Source organism: Telmatherina bonti (assembly GCF_933228915.1).
Source record: "Telmatherina bonti genome assembly, chromosome: 11".
In the NCBI taxonomy this organism is placed as follows: Eukaryota; Metazoa; Chordata; class Actinopteri; order Atheriniformes; family Telmatherinidae; genus Telmatherina; species Telmatherina bonti.
Window position 1 is genome coordinate 29,169,482 of NC_136629.1, and position 23,691 is coordinate 29,193,172.

At 38.0% G+C, this 23,691-nt stretch overlaps 1 protein-coding gene across 1 annotated transcript in view; it reads right to left on the reverse strand.

The window, feature by feature from the left end:
- The window catches only part of neurl1ab (neuralized E3 ubiquitin protein ligase 1Ab), a 35,303-nt gene extending 19,420 nt beyond the window's left edge, over positions 1–15,883 (reverse strand). Inside the window, exons 1-3 of the mRNA XM_079248372.1 lie at positions 15,753–15,883; positions 9,543–9,784; positions 7,419–7,740 (exon numbers count right to left, since the gene is read on the reverse strand). Coding sequence (XP_079104498.1) covers positions 7,419–7,740; positions 9,543–9,784; positions 15,753–15,786 — 598 coding nt within the window. The 5' untranslated portion in view covers positions 15,787–15,883. The remainder of the gene's footprint in view (positions 1–7,418; positions 7,741–9,542; positions 9,785–15,752) is intronic.
- Between the last annotated feature and the right edge of the window lie 7,808 nt (positions 15,884–23,691).

Below are 23,691 nucleotides of genomic sequence, written 5' to 3' on the forward strand. Positions count from 1 at the left end.
TCGATGCACTGTTTAGTGCAAGTAGGAATTGAAGTCTTTGTTTCCCGATAAGCTCCTGCCTCCATTTATGGGCTGCTCTCATCTTCCACTACTACAGGCAACCATGACATAACTAGTATATTTTATGGTGATTATGTAGATTTTTGTGTAAGCGAAGACAATACAACTATAGAGTTGTGGGTATGCACACATTTTTGTCATAAAGTTTTATGTAAGTATCATGGACACCAACCTAAAACAACACATGTGTACGATACCTTAATTCAGCCGTGAACCTATCCTGCTACCATTAGTTTAAATGACAGGTAAATACGGTGCATCATTGTGAGGCACTTTTAAATATGCCATTCACACAGCATATGCAGTGCATTAGCACCTGTTTGTCTCTACTACCTAATGCGTATTCAATACAGTGAACAAATCATAGTGGGTGCGTGAAGAGCCTGACTATTTACATCAAGAAGTGGAACAAAGTACAGGAAATGCATCAAGAATAAGCGAGGACAAACATATGATTACACAAGGCAAATGACATTAAATAATACAAATCCAAAACTGACTCATCATAGCCGTTAGCAATGGTTACCATTTCAGAGTATTCCAGGAAAATCCTTTGGAAACACTAGAAGTTCAAAAATGAGGAACAAAACCATTTCATCTTGGTTTTTTTTCTTGTGTTTCTGTCATCCTGTAGGACTATTTTTGTGACTAAACATTACATAATTGGGTTAATTATTTCTCTATTTAGACAATTCATCCTACATTATCTGAATAAGCCTACCCCAGCCTTCAATGATGTTACCATGGTTACCTTAATTAAAGTTTTTGTCTGCTAATTATAATCAGTATGGTTCAGACTCAGACTTTCATGGTATGCATGTTTGCCAGCTTTAGACCTTGAGTTCTGCATCTACTTTAACATGAAGATTATTAGACTTTTCATCAAAATTAAGTTAATCTGCACCACTTTTCTACAATAAATAAAACATAAATCTATAATCTTAGCAGCACACATTGTGTTTCAAGATGTTATATTTAAAACCTAAGTCATGTGCCATAATTATCTTGACTGTCAAGTTTTAGCTGGCAGGTGTTCAACCACAGATGGATGATCAAGATGAAACTAAAACCAGCAATTACTAATTTTAAAACATCACACAGGAATTTAAATCCATTGCCGTGTAGGTGGAAAAGTTGGACTTTTTAGCTGCAATTTAACATTTCATGAAGTAATGTGGAAGTGCTCTAAATAAAAATAATGATTTGCCTTCCTTACGTGAATAAATCATGTTTGAGCTTTGCTTGGAAAGGTAAGGGGAACTTGGCTGAATCATTGGTTGCTGCTCAGGCATCAAAGATGTTGGGGAAGACATACAAGGCAAGAAAGACAATGTGGCTACTTAGAAATGGACAATGTTACTTCAGCCGTACCCAAGGCATGTCTAGCCTTTTGATTTTTTCCCAAAAAGGCATCAACATAGCCCTAAATTGTCCTGTGGACCTGAACTGAGGTTACTGGCAGCAGTAATTTCCAGAAGAGGAAAACTTGGGGCAGGGTCCACAGTCTTGCAAAATCCCTTTTTTTTTTTTTAAAGATAATTTTTCATGTGATTTATTGCTACACATAGAAGGAAAAGGTTCAAGAAAAGCAAAAAGCTCAAGGAGGAGACCAGTAGACTGCAGCACAATTATAGATTTCAGTCTAATTCTGCCAAAAGAATGCAGCCCAAGGAAATTACTAAATGTTTATAGTAAGGAGACATTCAGCACTTTTCTTGGCTTGCTCGCTTTAATGTCTGCTGTTTGCCTTTGGCTCGAAACAGACTTTTGACAGATGACTTTGCATATTGTTATTACCTTGCTGAGTTTCCAGTTTATTGTTTTTGGAGGATTTGGCTGTAAGCAGCAGACCAGAAATCAAATGTATAAGTACAACATCAATTTGCAGTACTTCAGCACAGCCCTCCAGTCAATCTCATGCCGTCATCAATCAAAATTACCAAAAGCATTTGGTTAGGTTCCTTTACGAGATTTCCAGAAACAAAAGAAGAGTGCAAGTACACACTGTCACTTGCCTAGCATACTACCAGTCAAAGGTTTGGACACATTTTCCCATTAGATTTAATGGAAATGTTTATCTATCTATCTATCTATCTATCTATCTATCTATCTATCTATCTATGCATGCATCCATCCATCCATCCGTCCATACAGTACCAGTCAGTCTATGTACATAAATATGTATATGTGTATATGTATATGTATGTATGTGTGTCACATAATCTAAAGTTTTACTTGTGCAATCTTATACTGTGCTGATTTTTAAGTTTTGTTACAGTGCCGACCTAAGCTTTTTTGTCTCCACACCTGATTACAGATGTTCTTTTATTTAAACCCTTTAAATTCACAAATCAAACTTAGTGAAAAACCACTTAATCTATGCTGACAAGTTAAACAATGAGTGAGATCCGTAGTAAGTGTGTAGCACTCTGAGTGATAAGACAAAAATAGAGACAAAGAAAGGAAAGTACCGCACAATCAGGTTCAGGCAACCCAACGTGCTTTTCCTGCTCTCTGTTTTTCATCTTTACACTTATGTCTTTATCTGTGGACAAAGCAGGTATGAGACTGTGGTAAACAGATTCAGATTCAGTTTCAGTTTTCATATGAGCAATAAGGGATTCACAGAATAATACAAGTGAATTATTGATTCAGATAGACTGTTGATAAGTGTATGAGTTCATTTGAGAGCAGTCACAAGAGTCATATCTGTGGGCCTGTGAAGCTGATTTATAGCAGCCATGCCACTACAGTAAAAAGTTGACAGAGATAGAGATCAGATATTAATCTCTGTCATGAAAGCAAATACAGAAGACATAAAACCAAACAAAAGCCTAACATTAACCATTTAGTAAAAATGGATTTATATAAAAACACACAATATTTCTGAAGAAAAGACTGTGACCATAAACATAATCTTTGAAGTAGAAGATTTGACACCCTGGCTGCTATAGATTTCTACAGCATATCATGGTAATTCATTCAACAGGCCCAAAAGGAACACACAACCATCCACGAGGCTGCAAACATCAGTTAAAAATATACTCTAGGAAATATATTCCTTCCATCCTCAGAGGTGTTAAATTTAACTATATCCCTCAGGATGTGGGAGAGCTTGAAAAGAAGGAGGTTTTCCCCACAGGTCTAAGGCATAGAGTATAGCGATGATTGATGTCACCACCCTACCTGTAATCACTTGAGAGTTATACAGGCTCTTTTGGAATCTTTTCTAATGACTGGAAAGACAGGCTGCAGATGATGTTAGCTGACGCCAGTCTCACGGATCACTACATCTCTGTCAGTGATTAAGTGACTCATCTAACTCTGGTAAACAAACCCCCAGTGGAGCATCTTGCATCCATCAAAAGATGTCTTTGACTTTCTGAGTGTTTCTAACTTGGAAAAAAATCCATCATACCTGTATAAAACAAGAGGAGGCTGCATGGCCTCTTGAGGCACACTCCATAAACAAACACAGATATACATGTGTGAGGAGATTTCTCTGATTGCATTTTGTTTTGACTGCAGTGAGCTGGAATATTCCCCTCAGTGTTTGCTTACTGGAAATTAAAACTAAAACACCTGCAAATTGTTTGGAATTTGCTTTTAAAATATATCTAAAACTTTGCCTGTCATAAAATACAAGCTTCTTGAAATCCTGACATGAAAATCTGTTTTTTCATACACTTGGGAAAACCTTTTATCAGTTCTTCTGAGGGCTAATGTGTCTCAGCATGGTGCCGCACATCCTCAGCAGTACAGTCCGTCCTGCACAAAACCCAAGAAAGGCACTCTAGTCTGTATTGATAGTTGTGTAAGTAGAGCAAGCATGGTGATGTAACGGATCTTCCTTAAATTGCATGGGCAGCATTGTTGGTCTGGACAACCCCTCAGGCTCAGTTTGATTTCAGCAGATTAATTTAGCTTCCTCTCTTATGCAACACCATCTCAGCTTTCAAGGAGTCTCACTGATCTCAGGGTCACCTTTGACTCCTTGCATGGGTGGCTAGCTACTGAACTGCTGTCTCTTGATAGCGGCTTAGAATGAAAACAGTGCTGCGCTATAAAAGCTCCTTAAACATCAGAATAAGATCTGATAGCAGCAAAAGCTGTTTGGCAGAAGGCCGTAATGAGAAAGGTGGAAAGGCGATGATGGATGTCAGCTGTTATGAATCTTTTAATACAGTACGTAAGGTTGTAAGGGATCAAACGGACACAACGGTATGAGAATCCTGTGAAGCATGTGTTTGATGCAGATAATCCACAAGCTAAAAAAAACCCCAACAAACTTGTGACTGTAGCACCCTGCACAGTAGGTCACTGCAGCTAAATCAGAGCCGTCTTTAAAAAAGCAACAAAAACAAACATTCATGAACTGAGAAAAATTACTTTAGGTTAATTAAAGAATTCATTTAATAAGGAATCACAAATAAACAATGCTGTCCATAGCAACTTAGGGGACATTTCCTAAGTTTCCTTATCGTGGAACTGATGTATCTTGTGCATGCTTACATTACGAGATTATCAAACTCTAGGAAGTATTCGCTAAAAAGGTGATAAAAAGGTAGCAAAACTTGTCTGACTAAACTTTAAGCTGTTTCAGCTGCAGAGTGAAGTCATAACACATGAACGGTTCGGCTTCCAGGAATGACTGTTAAATGTTGCGGGGAAGTGGAAATCTGTTTTTGCAAGTCATACAGTGTGTTTTTTTCAACATGAGCTAAGAAGAGTTGAAAAAGATGAGAAAAATGCAGCAGAAGTTGTGATAAGATAGAACATCTATAGGATAAGTAGTTCTCCAAAGACATGGGATCTTTAAACTTCCAAATATTCAAGTAAATGTATATCCTCTTCATTCTCATGATACATGTCAATATCTATACATTAAACTTCTCAGGGTCATCTGGTAGTTTTACAAGGAAAACTTCAGCAATTGTACATGTTATTGTATGTCATATCTTACGGAGCAATCTAAGTGAAAAGGTCTAATGCTAAATTTTGTTGCTCTGACGAGCAAGAGGTGCAACTGTGGGAATCTGAAAAGGCAAAAAAAAAGAAAAAAGAAAAGAAAAGAAATCCAATGATTATCCACTAACATTAGCTTCTTTTAGTATACGGTACATTCCATTAGGCAGTAGGGACTCTGGCTGTCTGTTGCTATAATTTGGTGAACGGCTCTTATAAAACCTTCCCATTGGTACCATTAGGAAGACTCTCAGCGATAAGTGCCCTAAGCTGACTGAGGGAAATTTGTGAAGTGTCTCCTTAATAAATGTAAAGCTCTTGAAAAGCATTATCTCACTGACTCAGCGATACAAATGGCTAAAGTCAATGAGTTTGTCACAATTTATTCTTAGTTTAATGTCTCACACCTTTATCTCAAAACCCAAATCAAGGTCACCAAACAAACCCATTCTCCACACTCCACGGAGCTTATTTACAGCTTCATGCTCCATTTCCCTTCATGTAGAAAAACACAGTAAGAGAGAACAAATTTCTGCTGGAGATCTATAATTCCCACCTGGGAATTTGGTCTGATAATGAGCCAACAACAGGTGAAATCTGGCTCAGTTTATCAGCCGGTGTAGCCAGTGTAAGCATCATTAAGAATCAAAAGCAACCTTCTGCTAAAGGAAAATGCGTGCCAGTTTGCAACACCAGACTTTGATGTATCCACCCATATTTCAGAGGATAAGTGTTTGCTGAATGGCAGCCAACTCCTAAGACAATACTAGGCCTTTGACATATACCATGCTCTCAAGTAGTGACGCTCTCGGACTATAGAGGAAAGCTGATAGCCAACTGATCCTTCAGCTGACTGACGACTGAGGCTTTTCAGTTTAAGTCATCAAAACGGGGATAAAAGTGATCGATGTGAGAAAGCCAGAATAGAAACAATAGGATTTAGGCTGCTGGCTTCATTCATAGTCAAAAACTGCATATAGTTCAACTCATTAGAGAGAATCTTAGTTTAATTGTAAAGCTGTAAAATCCTTGAGTATACCATACCATCTGATGAACTTAGCACTCAATACATACAAATCAGACTTAGGGGTGATCACATGGCACATAAAATTGTAATGACACTTGGATCCAAAGAGTGAGACATTCCAACAATCTGATTGTCTTGGAAAAACATCGCAGACATGTCATTACCTGACATCATCCCTCCTCTTGTCTGTCCTCTTGGGAAGACCAACACACTGCTCTTGTTCTTCGACAAGAGCTATGTGCTGGGCAGCACCATGAGGCCAGTGAACCCCAGATAGTCGCACTCTGGCACTGGATACCAAACAGCACATCACCAGATAGCACACTTCTCGCTGTCAACCACACCACAAGAAATGAGGTTAAATGGCACTATCTCCACAATATGGGAGCCTCTTCTATTTTTATTAATGGTGCTGACAGACTCTATTCTATGGAGAGCAACAGTGCCATTCTTGGAAATAGTTATAAATAAGTCCTGAGGCATCCTCAAGGATTCCTATTAATCTTCTTTGCATAGTTTTCTTTTAAGAATTTGGAGACAGTTTACAAGGAATGATATGTCCCATTAATCTACAATCTGAGACATACTTCAGTTTAGTGAAAAAACTGCAGGCAATAATTGGAAAGGACCTGTTTACCTCTAATTTCTTTGATGTAATGACCCTTTAAACAGCACTTGTTAGAGTGGGTTTTAAACATTCTGAAATTCCTCCTTTAGGGAAATTTCTTTGATACCAACAACCGTGGTAACTAAACAGTCAGCTTTATCTCCCACCATCTTTTTCCACTGAGCTATTTTGCTGGTGTGGGAAAACCAGTGCAGCTTTATGTAACATCACCTTTTAATCACTTACACTGAAAAAACATCAGGTGCAGAATGGTTTCCAGGGGTAAGCCATTATAGTAATGAGACAAAGAGTTCACAGCCATGTTATCAGCACTGCGAGGCTGTACTTAGACAAAGAGGTGGTGCAAACAAAACTACTGCTGATTTTTAGCAGCATAGTGTTTACCATGTTAGGGGCACTATTTTTATCCCTAAATACAGCCTAATGTAGTTGTAGCTGAAAAGAATGTGATTAATTCTTATGGTATTTGACAATTAAAGAAAAAGCATTTAACAATTCGAAAAGTACTTCATTAAAGTTTTAAAGAAGAACAGAAAAATATCAACAAAGTCCGTAGAAATGATTCTGTGTGAAAAAAGACTCTCAGCAGCAAATTTAGAAACAACCAATTTCAAGAGAGAAATGGAAGGAAAGACTGACATCTAGTCTCCATGGCAACAATATTGGCATGGCTAAAATTACCAAAAAATAGAAACATATATTTCCCAGAGAAGATTCATCTCTGAAAAGCTTACTCACCAAGTAGCTGGACTCCCCTGGTTAAGCCGTAGACGTCTATGAGAGCCCAGAGAGGTTCGCCGACACGAACGCCACTAAAGAACAGCATGGAACTGGAGTCGTTGATTCGGTAAAACACCCGACCCCTCTTGTCCACCCAGAAGGAGATGATGTTTCCCTCATTGGAGAGCTCCTCCGGCAGGGCTTTTGCCCAGAAGCCACTCTGCGAGACCAGGTCGGGACAGGCATACTTGGGCAAGTTGTCTGGGTTGATCCTCGATGGGTCCTTGGACGTAAAACCAAGACGCAGCGCACCACTCCAACAGCACTGCTTTTTAGTGATCTGGAGAACACATTTTTAATTAGTGGAGATACTCCAGTGATTATGAACGTTACATTTGATCTATTTTCAGTGAAAAGAAATTAAGAAGAATAAACAGAATACAGCGGGGGTAAGCAACTCCGGTCCTGGAGTGCCACAGTCCTGCAAATGTTAGGAGTTTCTCTGCTGCAACACACCTGGCACACATCAGACCTAATCAGCAGACTTGTGCAGAGCTTGACATCAAACTCCGCACAAGTCTGCTAATTAGCCATTGATTTGAATCAGGTGTGTTGCAGCAGGGAAACTTCTAACATTTGCAGGACTGTGGCCCTCCAGGACCGGAGTTGCCTACCTCTGGTATACAGGAATGGGTTTATTCATATGAAGGTACAGTGATGTTCACCTGAGCTAGTCCAGATAAATCCATCCCTTCTAAATATATCTACAGTTTTCCATTTCCACACTATCAGTTGTTTTAGCCACAATCACAGACTTATTTAATTTGCCTCCTTCTGCTTCCTCCTGAAGTGACCTAAGGTTAAGGTCTCTTTCTATGCGTAGAGCTGTGTCGCACTTTTACTAAAGGAAACCATATTAAAACTATGTTAAATTATTATTTTAGGAGTAAATTCATTTTCAAAATGTCAATGTTTATTACCAGCACATTCTCACTTTGATGGTGTCAAATTCTTTATTATTTGACGTTTTAGGAATGAGAGCATGTAGGTTCCCAGTATAAAATTAGCTGGTATTGTACCCTTCCAGATATACTGGTTTTATGTTGTCAGTGTGTTCCAGTATGTAACCTATCATTATCAGTATAAAAAAAATCTACAGTAACTGCTGAGGCTCTGCAAGAATTTATTATAGCATTTTGAATAAATTGCAGTTGCAGCATGTTAAAATGCCTCATAACGACATGGAAATGCCATTATGGCAGTGTAATCAGTAATCATGTTAAACTGTTAAACACTTTTATGTTTAACATGTTTACAGATTTGATATTAAGGAGGATGTCAGCAGTTCCTTTTCCCAAATGAAGTAGCGGATTTCACATCATTTGAATCAGACATACAACTGTTTTTTTTTTTTTTTTATTGATACCAGACAGGGGAAATGAAGAAACTTGCACAAAATCTTCATCTGATGACAGTGCCACATTAAAATATTACAAATGACTAAGTTCACCATGCCCTGCTAGAGATTTCTGTGTCAGTAAAGCCAATCCGAGGCCTAGTTGTTAAAATATTTCAGTCTGAACCAACATTCCTATTCCGAGTACCAAGCCGCAAGCAGCTCTAAAAACAACATATCTGTCTTAAAGTCACTAAGATCAGTTTCCTTGGTATGTTTATCACCTGCAAACGATTTTTGTCTTATTTCCAAGCTGTATTTACTTAGTAGTTACTGTGCAAGATAACAGTATTCCTCACATGGCAGCGCTTGCCCTGTTCTCTCACATTCGAGACATAGATGGCCTGATAGGTGTAGTGGAAACTTGTTCTAAGCTGCTGTTGCTTTGGCCCACACAAGAGCAGAGAGAGAAAAGAAAGAAAATCAAAACATGAGGGAAAAGACACCAGATGAAGAGAGAGAGTCAGGCAGGGAGCAGGAAAATAAAAACATTCTGGCAGAGACAAAGGAGAGACTCATTTTCATCACCTTCACGATTAATGTTTTCTGTCTGATTGACTGTACAAACCTAAACTATGACATAAACTTTTCTAAAAATTGGCACTGCTGTACACTGGCACATGTCTACAAGAAATTACTGCAATATGTGGTTCGAGTCATTCTGAAAAATACAATTATGTCTTTACCTTCAGTCGAACTTGTTCATATACTGCAATAGGCCTGTTGCTGAAGGTGATGGCATTACAAAAGCTGCCCTGTCTCTTCACAGTCCTCTGGGACATGTCCATGATGATCTGTGAGCCTTTGGTGCTGGGATGGAAGAGAAGAGGGAAAGACGACATGCTTCCACATGGCTGGATGGGCAGGCAGCGCTTGGGTTTGTGCTGGCATCGGTGAGATGTTGTCGGAAAAGATCCGTTCATAGAATCTACAGTGAGAGGAAAGTTTAGTCAGCAGGTGAGGAGCAGCAAATTATTCTCAAAGATTAAGATTGAAACTGATTTAGACTGTAACCTAGAGGACTTCACATTAGTAATAAGTGACAGTATAAAATTATAACGTCACACATACTCATGCATATTTCCTGCTCCTATGATCCAATTTAGTAACAATGTATTTAAATAGTCTAATAGCTGCTTTTAATAACATGCAAAATGTCCTTGAAAGTAGAAAAAAAAACCCATGAAGGCAGAATTGCTTCCATGGTTAAGTGATTAAGGAAAACAATGCAGCTGCAAGACATTTGCACAATAGTCTAAGCAATTGGCAGTAGCTACATTAACTTTTTTGTTGTTCTAAACCTTTTTAGAACTAAACTTTTAGTTGAGCGTTTTTCTCAGCTTCTCTTTGCACTTTGTATCGGAATATATTCCTACAATACAAACATTGCAAAAGAGGTACAAGAAGGACAAAAAGAAAAGATTGTTTAGAAGTCTATAATTTGCCCAGTAGAAAATGACCTTTGAGGTCTTATGGGAATATTAGCAAACTGATACAATGTAAAACTACTCTGGCTGCTAATACTTGATGTTTGGCTTGTGCTTTAATGAGCATATATAAATCACAACAGTGAAAGAGTCTTTCACATGCTACCTGCCTAATCAGACAGATGAACAAGTAAATAAATTATCGTGCCTAAAGGCACGATAATTTTCTGTGGTTTGTTACAGGAAGTGCCAAAAACACGCCGAGAGTATGTGCCAGAATTTTCAGCTTTTCTTTTATTCCCATGTGAAAACTTGAATGACTTTTCCTCCACCGGTAATGGTTCTTTCCCACTAGCACCTGCTAAGCCCAAACCGACGCCACTCCTCCCTGTTTGTAGGTGTTTCCATCGGGATCTTCCTGGGTCAAGTAGACACATTTTTAGTACCTACTCCGTTTGGATTCTGATGGCGCGGTGTGGGGCTGAAAATATGACATGTACAATCTGCAGGACGCAATTGACAAGAATTTGACATCATGTGCTATGGGAGCGTCCCCCAATAACAGCTTTGTGTAGTATCACCAGGCAGCACCACAACGGCTTTTTGACCTACAGCCTTCTTGTGCTTTGTTCACTGAATTTTTTCCTGATTACAAGCAATAGATTGAGCTGCACGTAGAACATTACCTTGATATCCTCCATAGTTGTGCTGTGTGTGTCACAAATAAACAACTTCATGATATTTATGAGTTGCCTTGCGCCCCTGTCCACACTGAGGGGTGACTCAGTTATAACTGAAATGATCGAAACCAGGTAGTGTGTTGTCAGCTGATACAGGTAAGGCTCAGTAGGGCTTTCAGGGGTTTACAAAGATAACAGATTTGTTCAAAGACAACGTGAAGCAGATTTTTACGAACTCCATTTCATTGTTTCCACTTTCTTCTTTATAACACCAAGGTTGGCACAAATGGATAGACAGTTTTGTCTCAGTTTTGTCATTTCATTCTCCTTCTTCTTCTTCTTATGGTGTTTTTGGACGTGAGTGAACAACTTTATTGGACTGTAATACCACTATCAACCAGTGTCAAAATGCGGAAGGAAACTCTAAACTCAGCTGTAAACTGCCCACCAGTGGATAAACTGACCAAACAACCACGTCAACACGAAAGATACATGGAAGTAGGAGGCTGTTGACGTATAAAAATATTTGAAAAAGACATCCTTCCTTGTATATAAGAGAGAAAAAATAGACCTTTAATTGTGAGGCAGAATTATTTTGATTTGACTGACAAACATGAATTCGTAGCACATCTCATCGTATGATTTAACACAGATTTTACAATCCTTTAATCTTTTGTCCCATCATATGTAAAGGTTTGACAGTATTAGAAAATTCAGTGAATCTTTCAAGACTGGAAATGAATAATTTAAACCTGATTAACACTTCTTCAGCCTTAAGGACAGGCTGTATTTTCACACCTAAACTTGAAAGACTGCGTAGGAGCTGCTTGTTTTTGTGAGAGAAACATGAGCCACTGCAGCTAATTTCTACTTTCCTTTAGTTGACTTTGAAGGGTCGAGAGGTTTGTAACGCATCCTGGCTATAAACCAGTGAAGAAGGTCCGGATTGGGAACAAGTGATCATGTGATGTGTGAAGCCAGATTTGTCACAACACGGTTGCCAATCTCATCTCAAGGCAGACAAATGAAAGAAATGCCATTGAGAATGAAGCAGAAAGGCCAAAGATTGAGCATCATCATCACATATTTATGCAGTCTATCCTTTCTACTCACAAACAGTCAAGTTTAGCCAAATGTTCTGCACTCAGAACAGAGTATTTGTTAAGCTCTTTGCAGGCTCTTGTCATCGCAGAACAATAGTTAATTGTGCTCTGAGCACAACAGTGGATCTAAATGAAGTCATAACAAATCCTTCGACCATACGGCATCCATGATGTCATCTCAGACGTGATGTCTTCAGGAAAAGACAACAAGACTGCACTGTACTGTATTTCCTGTAAGATCTCAAAACAGAAGCGACACCTCACAATCCCTCACAGACAGTAGTTCATGCAATGAAATCCAACTAGAGAAATATATTCTATCATTCCTGCTCAATCCATTTTTAACTCTGACTTTGAAATTGAATTCCCCCTCCATTTTATTTTCATGAAAACCCTGGTTTCTGCACGTCAGACAACTTTTTAGAACACATATATAACATTAAAATCAAACAAGTAAAGGTTTGATTTGCCAAAATTGGACTTAAAATTAAATGGAACCTGGCAAACATCAGGATAAACAGTGACCAAAGCCGTGGCAGGATTAAGAAGAGGTATTATGACAAATAAATTAGCATCTTAAGGGTAATATTGCTTAATGCACCACCGCCTACACTGTAACCGTCTTCACTGTCATTATTTGGAGAGGACAATAGAGAGACAATGAGCAGGTCTCATTTGTGTCACCTGGCCTCCTACACTCTCTGTGTTTTATCCAAACGCCTGAGATCCTTAAGAAGCCTCTACAGAGGCCCTAACTTGGTGTGACGTTAATATCGAGTCTCAAAAGACAAACTATCCAAGGCATGTGAAAGAGCCGGTGGGCATGTAAATGCTTTTAAATTTCTCAAATATGTCATAACTTGTGTGGTCTCAACAAATATTAAAGAAAGTGAGATCTTGGATGTTAACAACATCCATTCAATGTTTGGGAATACTATGTATTAAGGCAAGACATTCTCCCCAAGTTAGCTGTATCTCGATAGTCAAGATATGACTTGATCATAAAATTTAAGGAAAGACAAACTGTTGATGAGAATTTAAAAGTGAAAGTATTTACACTACAAAGCTGAGACAGTAAAACAGAAAGTTCTATTGTGTTCTGGCTTCTTGTTTAGGGTGGATAAAGCCACAAAGATTTGACAACGCCCTCCAGAGGGATATTCTCTTGCAACTCAAGGCGAGCTCTGTCCGTTAAAAAACTGGAATAGAATTTTTTTTGGCGATGGTGACATCTTTTACATCATCTTGCTCTTGCGCACTCAGACCCTGTTTAACCCTCGAAAAGCCCAACAATGGCGTACTTTAGTATTATGTTTGTGCAGGAGCTTTCTTCAATTGATTTGGTCTGGTGAAGCAAAACCTTTTAGAGCATTTATGCCCCCAGCAAAGATGCAGAGGTTACATGCGCCAGATAACTGGCGGTTAGCATGCAACATTTCTGATGTGTTGTGTTTGTTAGGATGTAGCGCACACCTGGGTGTGTTGTTAAAAGTTTTACTGCCCACTAAAGGCCTGGCATGTGCATGACATTATTTCTGGTCCTGTTTGCATTTCTCCTGCATGGAGAGTGTTGGAATTTCGTTATTGTGTAAATGCTTTTTCTTTTTTTCTTCTTTTTTTCAATTACACAAAGGAAAAAGTTTTGCTTTTCGCATGGAAACGTGATGTAAACAGGACTTAAGAGTCACAGTACTATCGTTGTTTTAACTTTTTCTGGGTGTGAAAATCTGAGTGTTTGCCTAAATATGTTAGATCATTTTATGTAGGATTTTGTTTCAGACCAAAACTAATAAATTAGTGAAGGCTTTGTCCAACCAAAACATCTGCCTAGTTTAAATATATGCATTTATCATGTCTTGGGATGTAAAGTAAAGCTTGGTATTCGTGAAAAAGCCAAATCCACTTCTTCACATATCATACTTGGTTTAACCACCAGTAGATAAAAAAAGATACATATTCAAGACAAATCCTGAAAATGTGATTTTTACAAGAAGGAGCTGGAACTAAAGAGTTTTGTCAAGAATTCCAATTAACTATTAATGAAACCACCAAAATCTAAGGAACGGTTTTTAAAAAGCCCTCTATAACCCCAAGATTATATTCAAAACTTTAAACTGTCCAGTTAATTAAATGATTTAGTCTGATGAAGAACAATCATGAAATAAAAACCATTGTTTATGTGTGTTAAAAAAAGGATATCATGGCATGTCATGTACTTGTGGTAACCCCTAATGCTGTGTGTAAGAGTATTTAAAACAAGTTTTAAAGAAGTAAAACTGAAATAAAACAAAACAAAAACAAAAAAACAAAAAAAAAAGTGGCACCAGAAACTTTTTTTTAAACTGTCAGACTTGCCATTGGAAAAATAGTTTCACTTTGGTAGCTTAACTAAAAGTAAATAATACATTCAAGTTAAAAATACCAAATGGGAAGACGTAAGAACTGAATGATTCATGAGTCACTGTCTTAGGTTTTGGCTCTGCAACATAACAGGGATTATGGATGTTTACATTTTTATGGCTCTCTGACTGAGCTCTTGTAAGAGCGCCAAAAAAATGTTTTAGCAGCGCCCCTGTCTGCACCTGTATTGTCATTTCACACCAGTGGCCCCTACCAGTGAGTTGGCCCATGTCCATCTGCCCATCTGGGAAATTAGCTCGTTTCTATTGCCTGCTCATGTGCTGTATATCAGGTAACACCATGACATTCAGTCATCTGGGCTTTGCTCAAAGAAAGTAAAAGAAGGCAAACATCAAATCACAACATCCCAAAAGTGTACTTGGGAAAATATTGAAATTACTAATGCACAATTATCTACAATTAAATAATTTCATGATTCCAATATAATAAGCCTCTGTAATTGTTTTGGCTGAGTTTCCACCACTGAGTTGTCAGAAAAGTTGTTCAAAGTGTCCATTAAAATATCTTTGTATAAAACACAGAATGGCAGCACATAATGCACCTCTTATATCTAAAGTTGCTTTTGAAGATTAATAACTTACTCATCAGCTGCAGTTCTTCACGAAATACACTCTTAATAAATTTATTAGTCTCTTTCTTTTTTTTTCTTTTACCTTAAAGTTGAATTTACAAACTAAAATCGAATAAAATCGATTTTTTTTAAAGTCCCATTTTTATTTCCAAATCAATAATATGTTGTTCCTCTATCTGTTATCTTCCCCCATTCCAACAATGGCCGCATCGTAAAATGACTACGAACAAGTAAATCAAACAAATAGCATACAGTTTCTTGGTCTGAAAGCATCAACAAACCCCACGTTTTTATTCAAAACACTGCAATGCAGCTGGTATAAGTTGCTGTTAACCAACTTATCAGAGTTGGTCTTGTTTGACTTTTTGTACAGCTTAAAAAAGAAACCCAGAAATACAAACTCGGCCTGTCCTGGATGTACAGTAAACACTGTAGAGGGTTATCACTATTAATAAAAACACTTTCCTCTTTGCCAAACCAGTCGTGACTTACAAACTGCACTTAAACTTGGCCAAATGCGCCTACTTTCACTTCTCATTTATTTCATGCAGACAAAACGCCTACAGTTTCCATGCGCACAAGCTCACACAAGCGCGCTTATAACTCCATTTGGGTTGTCTTCTTTTATAATATCAGGGCATTCATTAAAAGATCTAAACGGAGTCTCCTGCCCAGAGATGCAAGATGTCCTTACCGTATAGGGTGTTTCTGGTGATCTGACCTCCCATGGCTGGATGCAAGGTGCCTTCACCTCCTCTCTTAACTACGAGCCAGATCCACAGTTCTTCACATTCAGCTGCGCGTCCTCAGCTGCCACATCGTACTGGGGGGGGGGAGGAGGGGGACGCAACTTACACACAAAACACTGTTCCGACACAGATTCAGCGCCAGGCTGTGTCTGCTAAAAGCCTTATCGATATTACGCAGCAGGCAGCAACCCACGGATCCAGCGCGCACAGGCTCACTCTCCGTGAGCAGATCACGCTGAAATTAACATAAAAGGTGGTTGTGTAGGTGGAGCTTGTCGGACTATTAACGCTGTAGATACCAAAGACAAGAAGTGAAGAGTCAACTACCTCTGCAAGGACGCACCGAATACCACGCAACAGCAAAAATGACTATATATATAGCTCATTACTCTTTTTGCGTTCACTTTCATATTCATCTCTCTCATGGTGCGTTCACGCTCCTCAAGCACGTTAAGTTTCCACCTCTACCTGTTGACTAGCCTGTGCGTAACCCTTAAGTCTGCTTTTGTTTTGACAAGGCAGTCTGGATCTATTTGAACTACCTCTCTTTAATCACAAGATGGGAAAAAAAAGCAAACGCAGGAAAGAAAATATCCCAACAGCTGTGTCAGATTTTATTGTTAACTTCACACTGAAGTCCTTTTCAAACCCTTCAGGAGTAAGTAAATGAAATACCACTAGGGAGTCACACAGCTGGGTGGTGTGGTTGGTGTTTTCTTCCAACCACAGGTTAAAGGGTTTGTTTGTTTATGACCATCTAATGCCAGCATCTTTTCTCAACACTGCACTGTTTCAAGATATATTTGACAACTTGTTTAAGGATGAATGCTGACACACTCTGACAGGTCTTGGCAGCAGAGTTGCCACAATGACCAGGCAGAGACACGACTGGCCTCAGGCTTATTGTGATGCCGGTACTGAGAATCAACAATGCCATGTAGTAAATTAACTTAAGATCCTTTGGATAAAGCTTGATTATTATCCTTGGGGTTTTGCAGTGTATTTCTGTTTATCATAGTAACAAGAAATATGCAAAATAGACATTTTGTAAAAAAAAATAAGCAGCCCTCAGTTGGAGCACCTTCAACCCAAAGCAGCATTTCTAAAGTTTTAATTTCTAGATCAGCTCATTCAAGCAATTAAATCTGAGCAAAGAACCTCATGTCATCAGTCTTTATGTTTTTTTTTTTGTTTTTTTTCTTTACCTCACAGACAGATGTCCTTCCATTTTCCTTTCAAGCAAAGGAACAACTTGTTGCACACTTGTGTCTGCACTGTCTGGCTTGAGTGGTTCAGAGTTGGCATGCTGGTCCTCCTTCTCAGCGGGCACCTCTCACGCTTTGCCTTGTCGCCTCAGCGTTTATATAACTTCTATTGGCAGCCGGGCCTGTGTGACACTGTATTGGCTCAATAACATGAACTATATTCTTGTGATGTTTACAGAAACTGATTGCAGTTAACTCTACTGCCTGTCAGTAATTTGCAAATATGCTATAAGCCATATGAATAGAGGCTTATTTATTTATCTATTATGCAACATTTTGAATAGGAATTTTCTTTGAAAGGTGGTCAAACTGGTTTTATCTCTCATACAAAAACAGTTTGGGATATTGAAATAACTAAAGAATAATGAGGCAAAAAGTGTGAAGTGAACTCAAGAATTTATAGCAAGAACCCCGTAGCTACTACCACAGTCATGGTTAATGGAGTATGACATGCCACCTGATCGCTGGGCTGTCAGATCTGATTGGTTGTTCTTTAATAGGAGAAGAAGTGTAGTTCACTGTGAAATAATAAAACTTGATGTCTTCTATCCTACAGTCACAATAAAGCTGCATTCCACAAAATATCTTGCACTTGCGGAATATTAATTAAAAATAACAGTCAAAAGGCTACATACCTTTGCTCAAATTTGACCTAAATATTATTTAATGCAAAAACCTGAGGCAAACATCTTTTACAAAGTTGCATGTAAAAAATCTCATATGAATCTAACATCTAAGGTACAACACTGATAGAGATGCAGGCAGCATAACATGTCTTTCTATCTTGGTTTCTCAGAGTGCACAGACAGTTCTGTTGGTTTGGAGTCACTTTGTGATGCATCTCTTCCTAATGACTTCCATCTGTTGTAGTTGGATTATACAATGTGCAACTCTATGAAATGTCTTTTTTTCTTTTTTATATATGGTATATTTGTTGTTTTTGCCTCCCTTTGCAACTATTTTGCTTCTCCTTGTAAAAGTTTGACTTTCTTTTCTTGACACTTTTTTGATATTCTTTTTTTCACCGTCTGTTGGGTCATTTTTATCTCCTGTTATCATGTTGCAGTGTTATACATACCGTACCACTGGGCTCCATTTTTTGCCATTTTACATTTATTTGTGTGTTGGTTTTTTTTTTTTTTTTTTTGTTTTTTTTTTTTTGTTTTGTTACATCCCTTTTGAGTTTAGCTTTGGGTCACTTAGTCATTTTAATGTATGTGTTTCTCTCATCAGTTTGTGGTCATATTGCACCACCATAGTATGTCTTTGTTTTCATGTACAAGCATTTGTTGTTATTTGAATGTTATCATATTGTGCTATTTGAATCTCTAAGTGGTTATTTGCACACATTTGCTGAAGATTTTCATATCTTCGCTGAAACCTGTTTCTCTTTAAAGTGATTTTCCATCAAAGTGCAATTATTTTGTATTTATATGTAGTTGTGAATTTTTTGCCTCTTCATATCTCTTGAAATTGTACCATCATTTCTTATGTCTTCCCTCTGTATATTTCAGTAGCTTGCTTTGCATCACTTTGTGGTTGTTTTGTGATTTTTTTTAGAGATATGTTAATGTTGTTATTATGGCAGCATTGTATGTTTTAATAGTCAGATTAGAAAATGAAATGATCTCATTGACTTTTAATTTTGACCATTTAATCTGTGTGAAGAAGTAAAACAAAAAAAAATCACCTTTAGCTGAATGGCCCAAATTAATTAAATTAAAAAGCCACAATGTTGCAGTCCTTTTCAAATTATTGTCTACTAGTTCTTAGTGTAATAGTGTTTAGCCCTTCACTAAACGCTGAATGTGCTCGGGGAGCAGGACGACACTTCCTCCCACTGTAGGTTATTTGTAGATAGGGGCCTGGCAGGCAGCAGATGCCTGGTGGGGTGTGCTGGCGTGGGGCCTCCATGGACATCTTGATAGCCTTGTTTGAGGCAGCAGTATGCACTCTTGCTCTCTTCTGGGATGATCCATGTTGAACAAAAACACCATTCAACTCCAAGTTTGGATGCTCGCCCAGGAGCCATATGCAAAACATTACAAAGCAACACAAGAGCATCATATGATCCTCAGCTGGGGGGCGGGGCGGGGGGGGGGGGGGGGGGGGGGGGGGGGGGCATCGGCAAAAAAGGAACTCCACCTAGCAGGCATCCATCTGAGGTGAAATCAAGTTGTCACATACTACTGAAAAGCGACAGACAACAATTGCTGCAGAGGAAACACATTACTTGAGACATTGTTTTTGACACTGAAGTAAGTCTTAGGGATTCCTATGTAGATCAAATATGACATGAATCCAGATTATTTGTTGGCAAAGTGCACGTGGTAGAATTATCCTCAGTCTTGGACACAGTGGTAATGTGGAATTCCTTACAGATGGAGATAAAGATGTGGATAAATCGTTTTTAGTTTGAAAAACAAACAAAGTTAGGAAAAAGTGTGCATCTGTTTTACAAATATAAACAAAATAGTGTCTCAAACCGAGAACGGAAATCATTTCTTGTCAAAACAAAAGGTAAAAGAAAAGTCCTCATCTGTGGAACAAGCTTAATGTACTTAATTAAAATGTAACATAGCAACACTGGCCTTAGATTTTTCTTCATTTCTTTCAGTATAAGCCAAGTATACTTTTACTATACTATCCTGAAGTATAAACCTTATAATGTATAGAAGTAAACTTCTAGTGTAAGGTCTCAGTTTTATTATAAGTATTCTTATAGTATACGGGAATAAACTCCTTTTTGCAGAAACATATTATAACATATTACATCTAAAATTATTGGTGCAAAAAATTCATATCTTCTAGTTATTTGTTATCCCAGACTACAGCATTCTGTAGGTGGGCTTCTGTGGAGTTTATCATATCACATTAATCCATCTTAACTTTCCCACACAGTATTCCAGAATCATTAGATGATTTTAAACAAAGACATATTTGATCTAAGAAGAAGAACATAATGGCTTATGGGCTTGGCTTAGATTTTATTGCCTGGTGTTCAAGCATTTACAGTGACCCAGACACCGTGGATCTGATGGGTCCTCATTAAACTATGATGGGAATTGAAGTCTTTGGCTTCTTGAAGAGGCAAACATCTCAGTGCATTCTATAAAATAAAATGATTCAGGATTAATTATAAAGAGTTCTGCTTCTGTTTTTGCGAAAGACTGTCTTTACATAAAAGGTATTTAAGTTAACGCTGTTCACTTCAAAAGGGATTTTGTATTGGGAGCCCCATATTTTCAATACTGAACACTCTAAAACCTTCTATAAAAACCAAAACAAAACAGTGAATGTGGTCGGCTACACAAGTTTCATACTAAGTGGCTGAGGTTTCTTGTGTTTAGGAAGATAACAGCAGCGATCCGCAGGAACAAACCTGAGCACTTTGAGCTTTTGAAAGACTGTTTGTTTTTTGATGAGTGGAGATGATGCCTGGTCACGAACAGGATTTTAGCTTTGCATGATCTTGGACAATTCTCTCAGTGCCCTGGGGTTCATATATACAAACATAAAAATGTGGTATTGCTCAAGTAAGTAAACTCAGCTGCACAAAATGACAGGTTGTAACATTACAGTTCAAGGCGAATGAGCACTAAAACAGCAAACTGGGAGAATGTTCCCAGTATGAGTGGACGCATTAATCTTTTCTGGGATTTGTTTAGGAACTGATGCTTTGTATGCAAAACACAAACAACCCTGATGGTGCATACATCGGTATATTTACCGTAGACGTGATTCCCAGCAGTCATAATAAAATCTTAGCAACAATAGCGTTTAACTGCAGTTCCACTTGAGTTTATGTTTGGTCTACTGCTCTTACTCCAGTTTCTCAGCCACTCCATTTCTACTAATTCATCTTTGTGCCATTCAGACAAGTTGTGAAAGAAGCTATTAAACTCTGTGGCACTTGGGAAAGCTGCAGCATTGTTGACATATCTGTGTGTGCTATTGTCTTAAGCAGCCTGCATGTCCTCCTTTGGTGATCCATTATTAATATTGGAGATTTGGAAAATAATGATTAGCACTGATATTTTGGACTTTACGTTGCATAAGTTTGCTGCAGGATTTTCCTCGCTTTTGCTTTTTACAATCCTTAGAATTCTTTGCCAGACTGTATATGCCTATGTCTTAACTGCATCTCTTCCTTCTTTAAGACTAATATGAGAAGGCATCATATCAGCCACAAAACAGCATCAAACGGGAATCATATTTCTCACACTATGTTGTACCGTATTTACCATAATCGGGTGTTTGTTAACCAAACTACTTTAATGCAGGATACCTTCTGTTTTTCCTGAATATGTTGTGTCATGAAAGGCAACACCAGTGCTGCTGGTGGAAGAATAGTGAGGAATTTAAAGTCGACCAGCAGGATGTTCGATATATACTTATAAGAATAAACTGCCCCAATTCTGCTTCTTTCAAAAGCTTCCATGAATATAGTTGTGTGTGAGTCTATAGTGGCTGTCTCATCTAGTTTCTCTTAAACTCTGGGGTGTTTAGAAGGCTTCACTAAATCTCATTTTCCTGTTGCTGACTTTGTAAATTGCTGCATGAACGCAGATGTGAATATTATGACCCATCTGCCTTTGTCTTTTATCTCATGGTTGCTGGCATATTTTTTTAAAGTTGGAAATGAATCCATATTTTTCAGTCATATCACTTTATTTTTAGATGTAAATTTATGATATTTCATCAGTAAGACAGTTTGGAATAATTTAGCTTTGTATAAATGATACCCTATTGTTCACCAAAATTTCAGTAATAACAATGAAATAGAAATAATTTTCTTTTTTTACATCAAAAAAACACAAATTTATGAAGTTCTCGAGGGAGTCTTTGTGTTGTTAGGATTTAACAGGTGTGTGAAGTCGCTGGTGGGTGCACACAAACAACAATGTATTATCTATCAAGGCAGCACTGAAGACATAATGTTCCTATTTCATAACACAATTTCATACTGTTATAAGCACACAAAATTGGCATAGTCAGTGTGTGTGTGTGTGTGTGTGTGTGTGTGTGTGTTTCAACAGAAAAAAAAAGACAACACCATTATATGCTACTTGCTGATAATTGCATTAGTAAGATCTTTAAAGTCACCCTACTGAACTCTGTCAGAGTTTTGCACTTTGTTGCACCCTAATTACGGCTAATTAAGCATCCATCTTAACTCCAGTTTCTTTTCTGTGCATCCTTTCAGCAGGAAAAAACAGTTTGATGTTGATGTCAGTCCCCTACAGGAGAAATTCAGTGTCAGGGCGGCATGTCTCGTGTTTCTTTGTAAAATCAGTCACAATGTGATCAGAACAGCCATTGCATGTAATCCAGTTGCTTAAAAAGTGAATATCGGAATGTAAACCAAGGCTGAATTGTGTTATAAGAGACAAACTGAACCGGTCACATACCAACAGTAATAACTCATAATGAACTGACCTTCCTGAGATTGTCTGAAGAACAAAACATTATTTTATTTAAATTTGAAAAAATGCGCAAATACTGTAACCAAGACAGTATTTGTTGCATTTTTGCTTGTTATCACGTTGTTGTCAATAACCAGTCATCATAGCTTTGGAGCATTAATCAAAACCTCTGAAGATGGCATCTGAAAGCACGATGTATATTACTTTTATTGCTCTGGAGATGTCAGATGATTACAATTGATGTTACTCAAGAGACAATAAACTGCAAGTCACAAAAAGAGAGAGAGAGCGTGTGTGTGTGTGTGAGAGAGAAATCTTCAGAATTACAGAACCAGGATTACTGTGGCACAGATAATATCCACTCGGATTAGTGCAGTTTTTCATACAACTCTGAAACAATTCAAGAAAAAGATGATTGCGGAACATAATATATGCTGACCTAGAAAGTAAGCATCTTTAAATGGGGACTACTACTGCAGAAAGAGCTAATATGAAGGGGAGGTGGGGTCTCAGCACATACAGCTGAGAAGCTGAGCTATAGCTAATTAGTTGTATATTCTTTTTGGGTTTTTTTTTCCTTCTTTTAGCCAGGATTTCTGCTGTAGCACATTCATCCCACAGGATTTCCCATCTGCCCAGTTTCTACTTTTCTTTCTTTTTTTTTTTTTTTTAAAATTCAGCACATCAGATATATTCAGATAGGAATTTGTTCCTCTTTCAGTCAGCAACTGCAATTTAGTCAGATGTGAAGATGGTCTAACAAAACCAGCTGAGGTGTCACAGCACACTGTTTCAGCAAGTTGGAATTGTTTTAGTTGGTCATGATGGTTTGGTATCATGTAACCAGTGTGAGAAAAGAAAACACATTTTACTGTCTGCATGGCATTAAAAACCTAAAATGCACAAGTCTAGTTGCACTTTAAAGAAGATGCTGTGGTGCAGTGCAGCAGTTTGCAGTCTTCCCGCTGTTGTTAGCATTGCACTGTAAAGTGTTTTAACATTTCTAATACAGAGTGTGTAAAGCGTCGTGGGAGCAGGAGGTGAATGCAAATATGTTGGAATGAACCAACAATGAATACGACAAGTTTATAATGAAATATGACTCTTATAATCAATAAATATTTATGGTAGTTTGTTCAACTTTGGCTTTGTGCATAATTAAAGAACTTTACATAAATTTTTAATGATGTAAT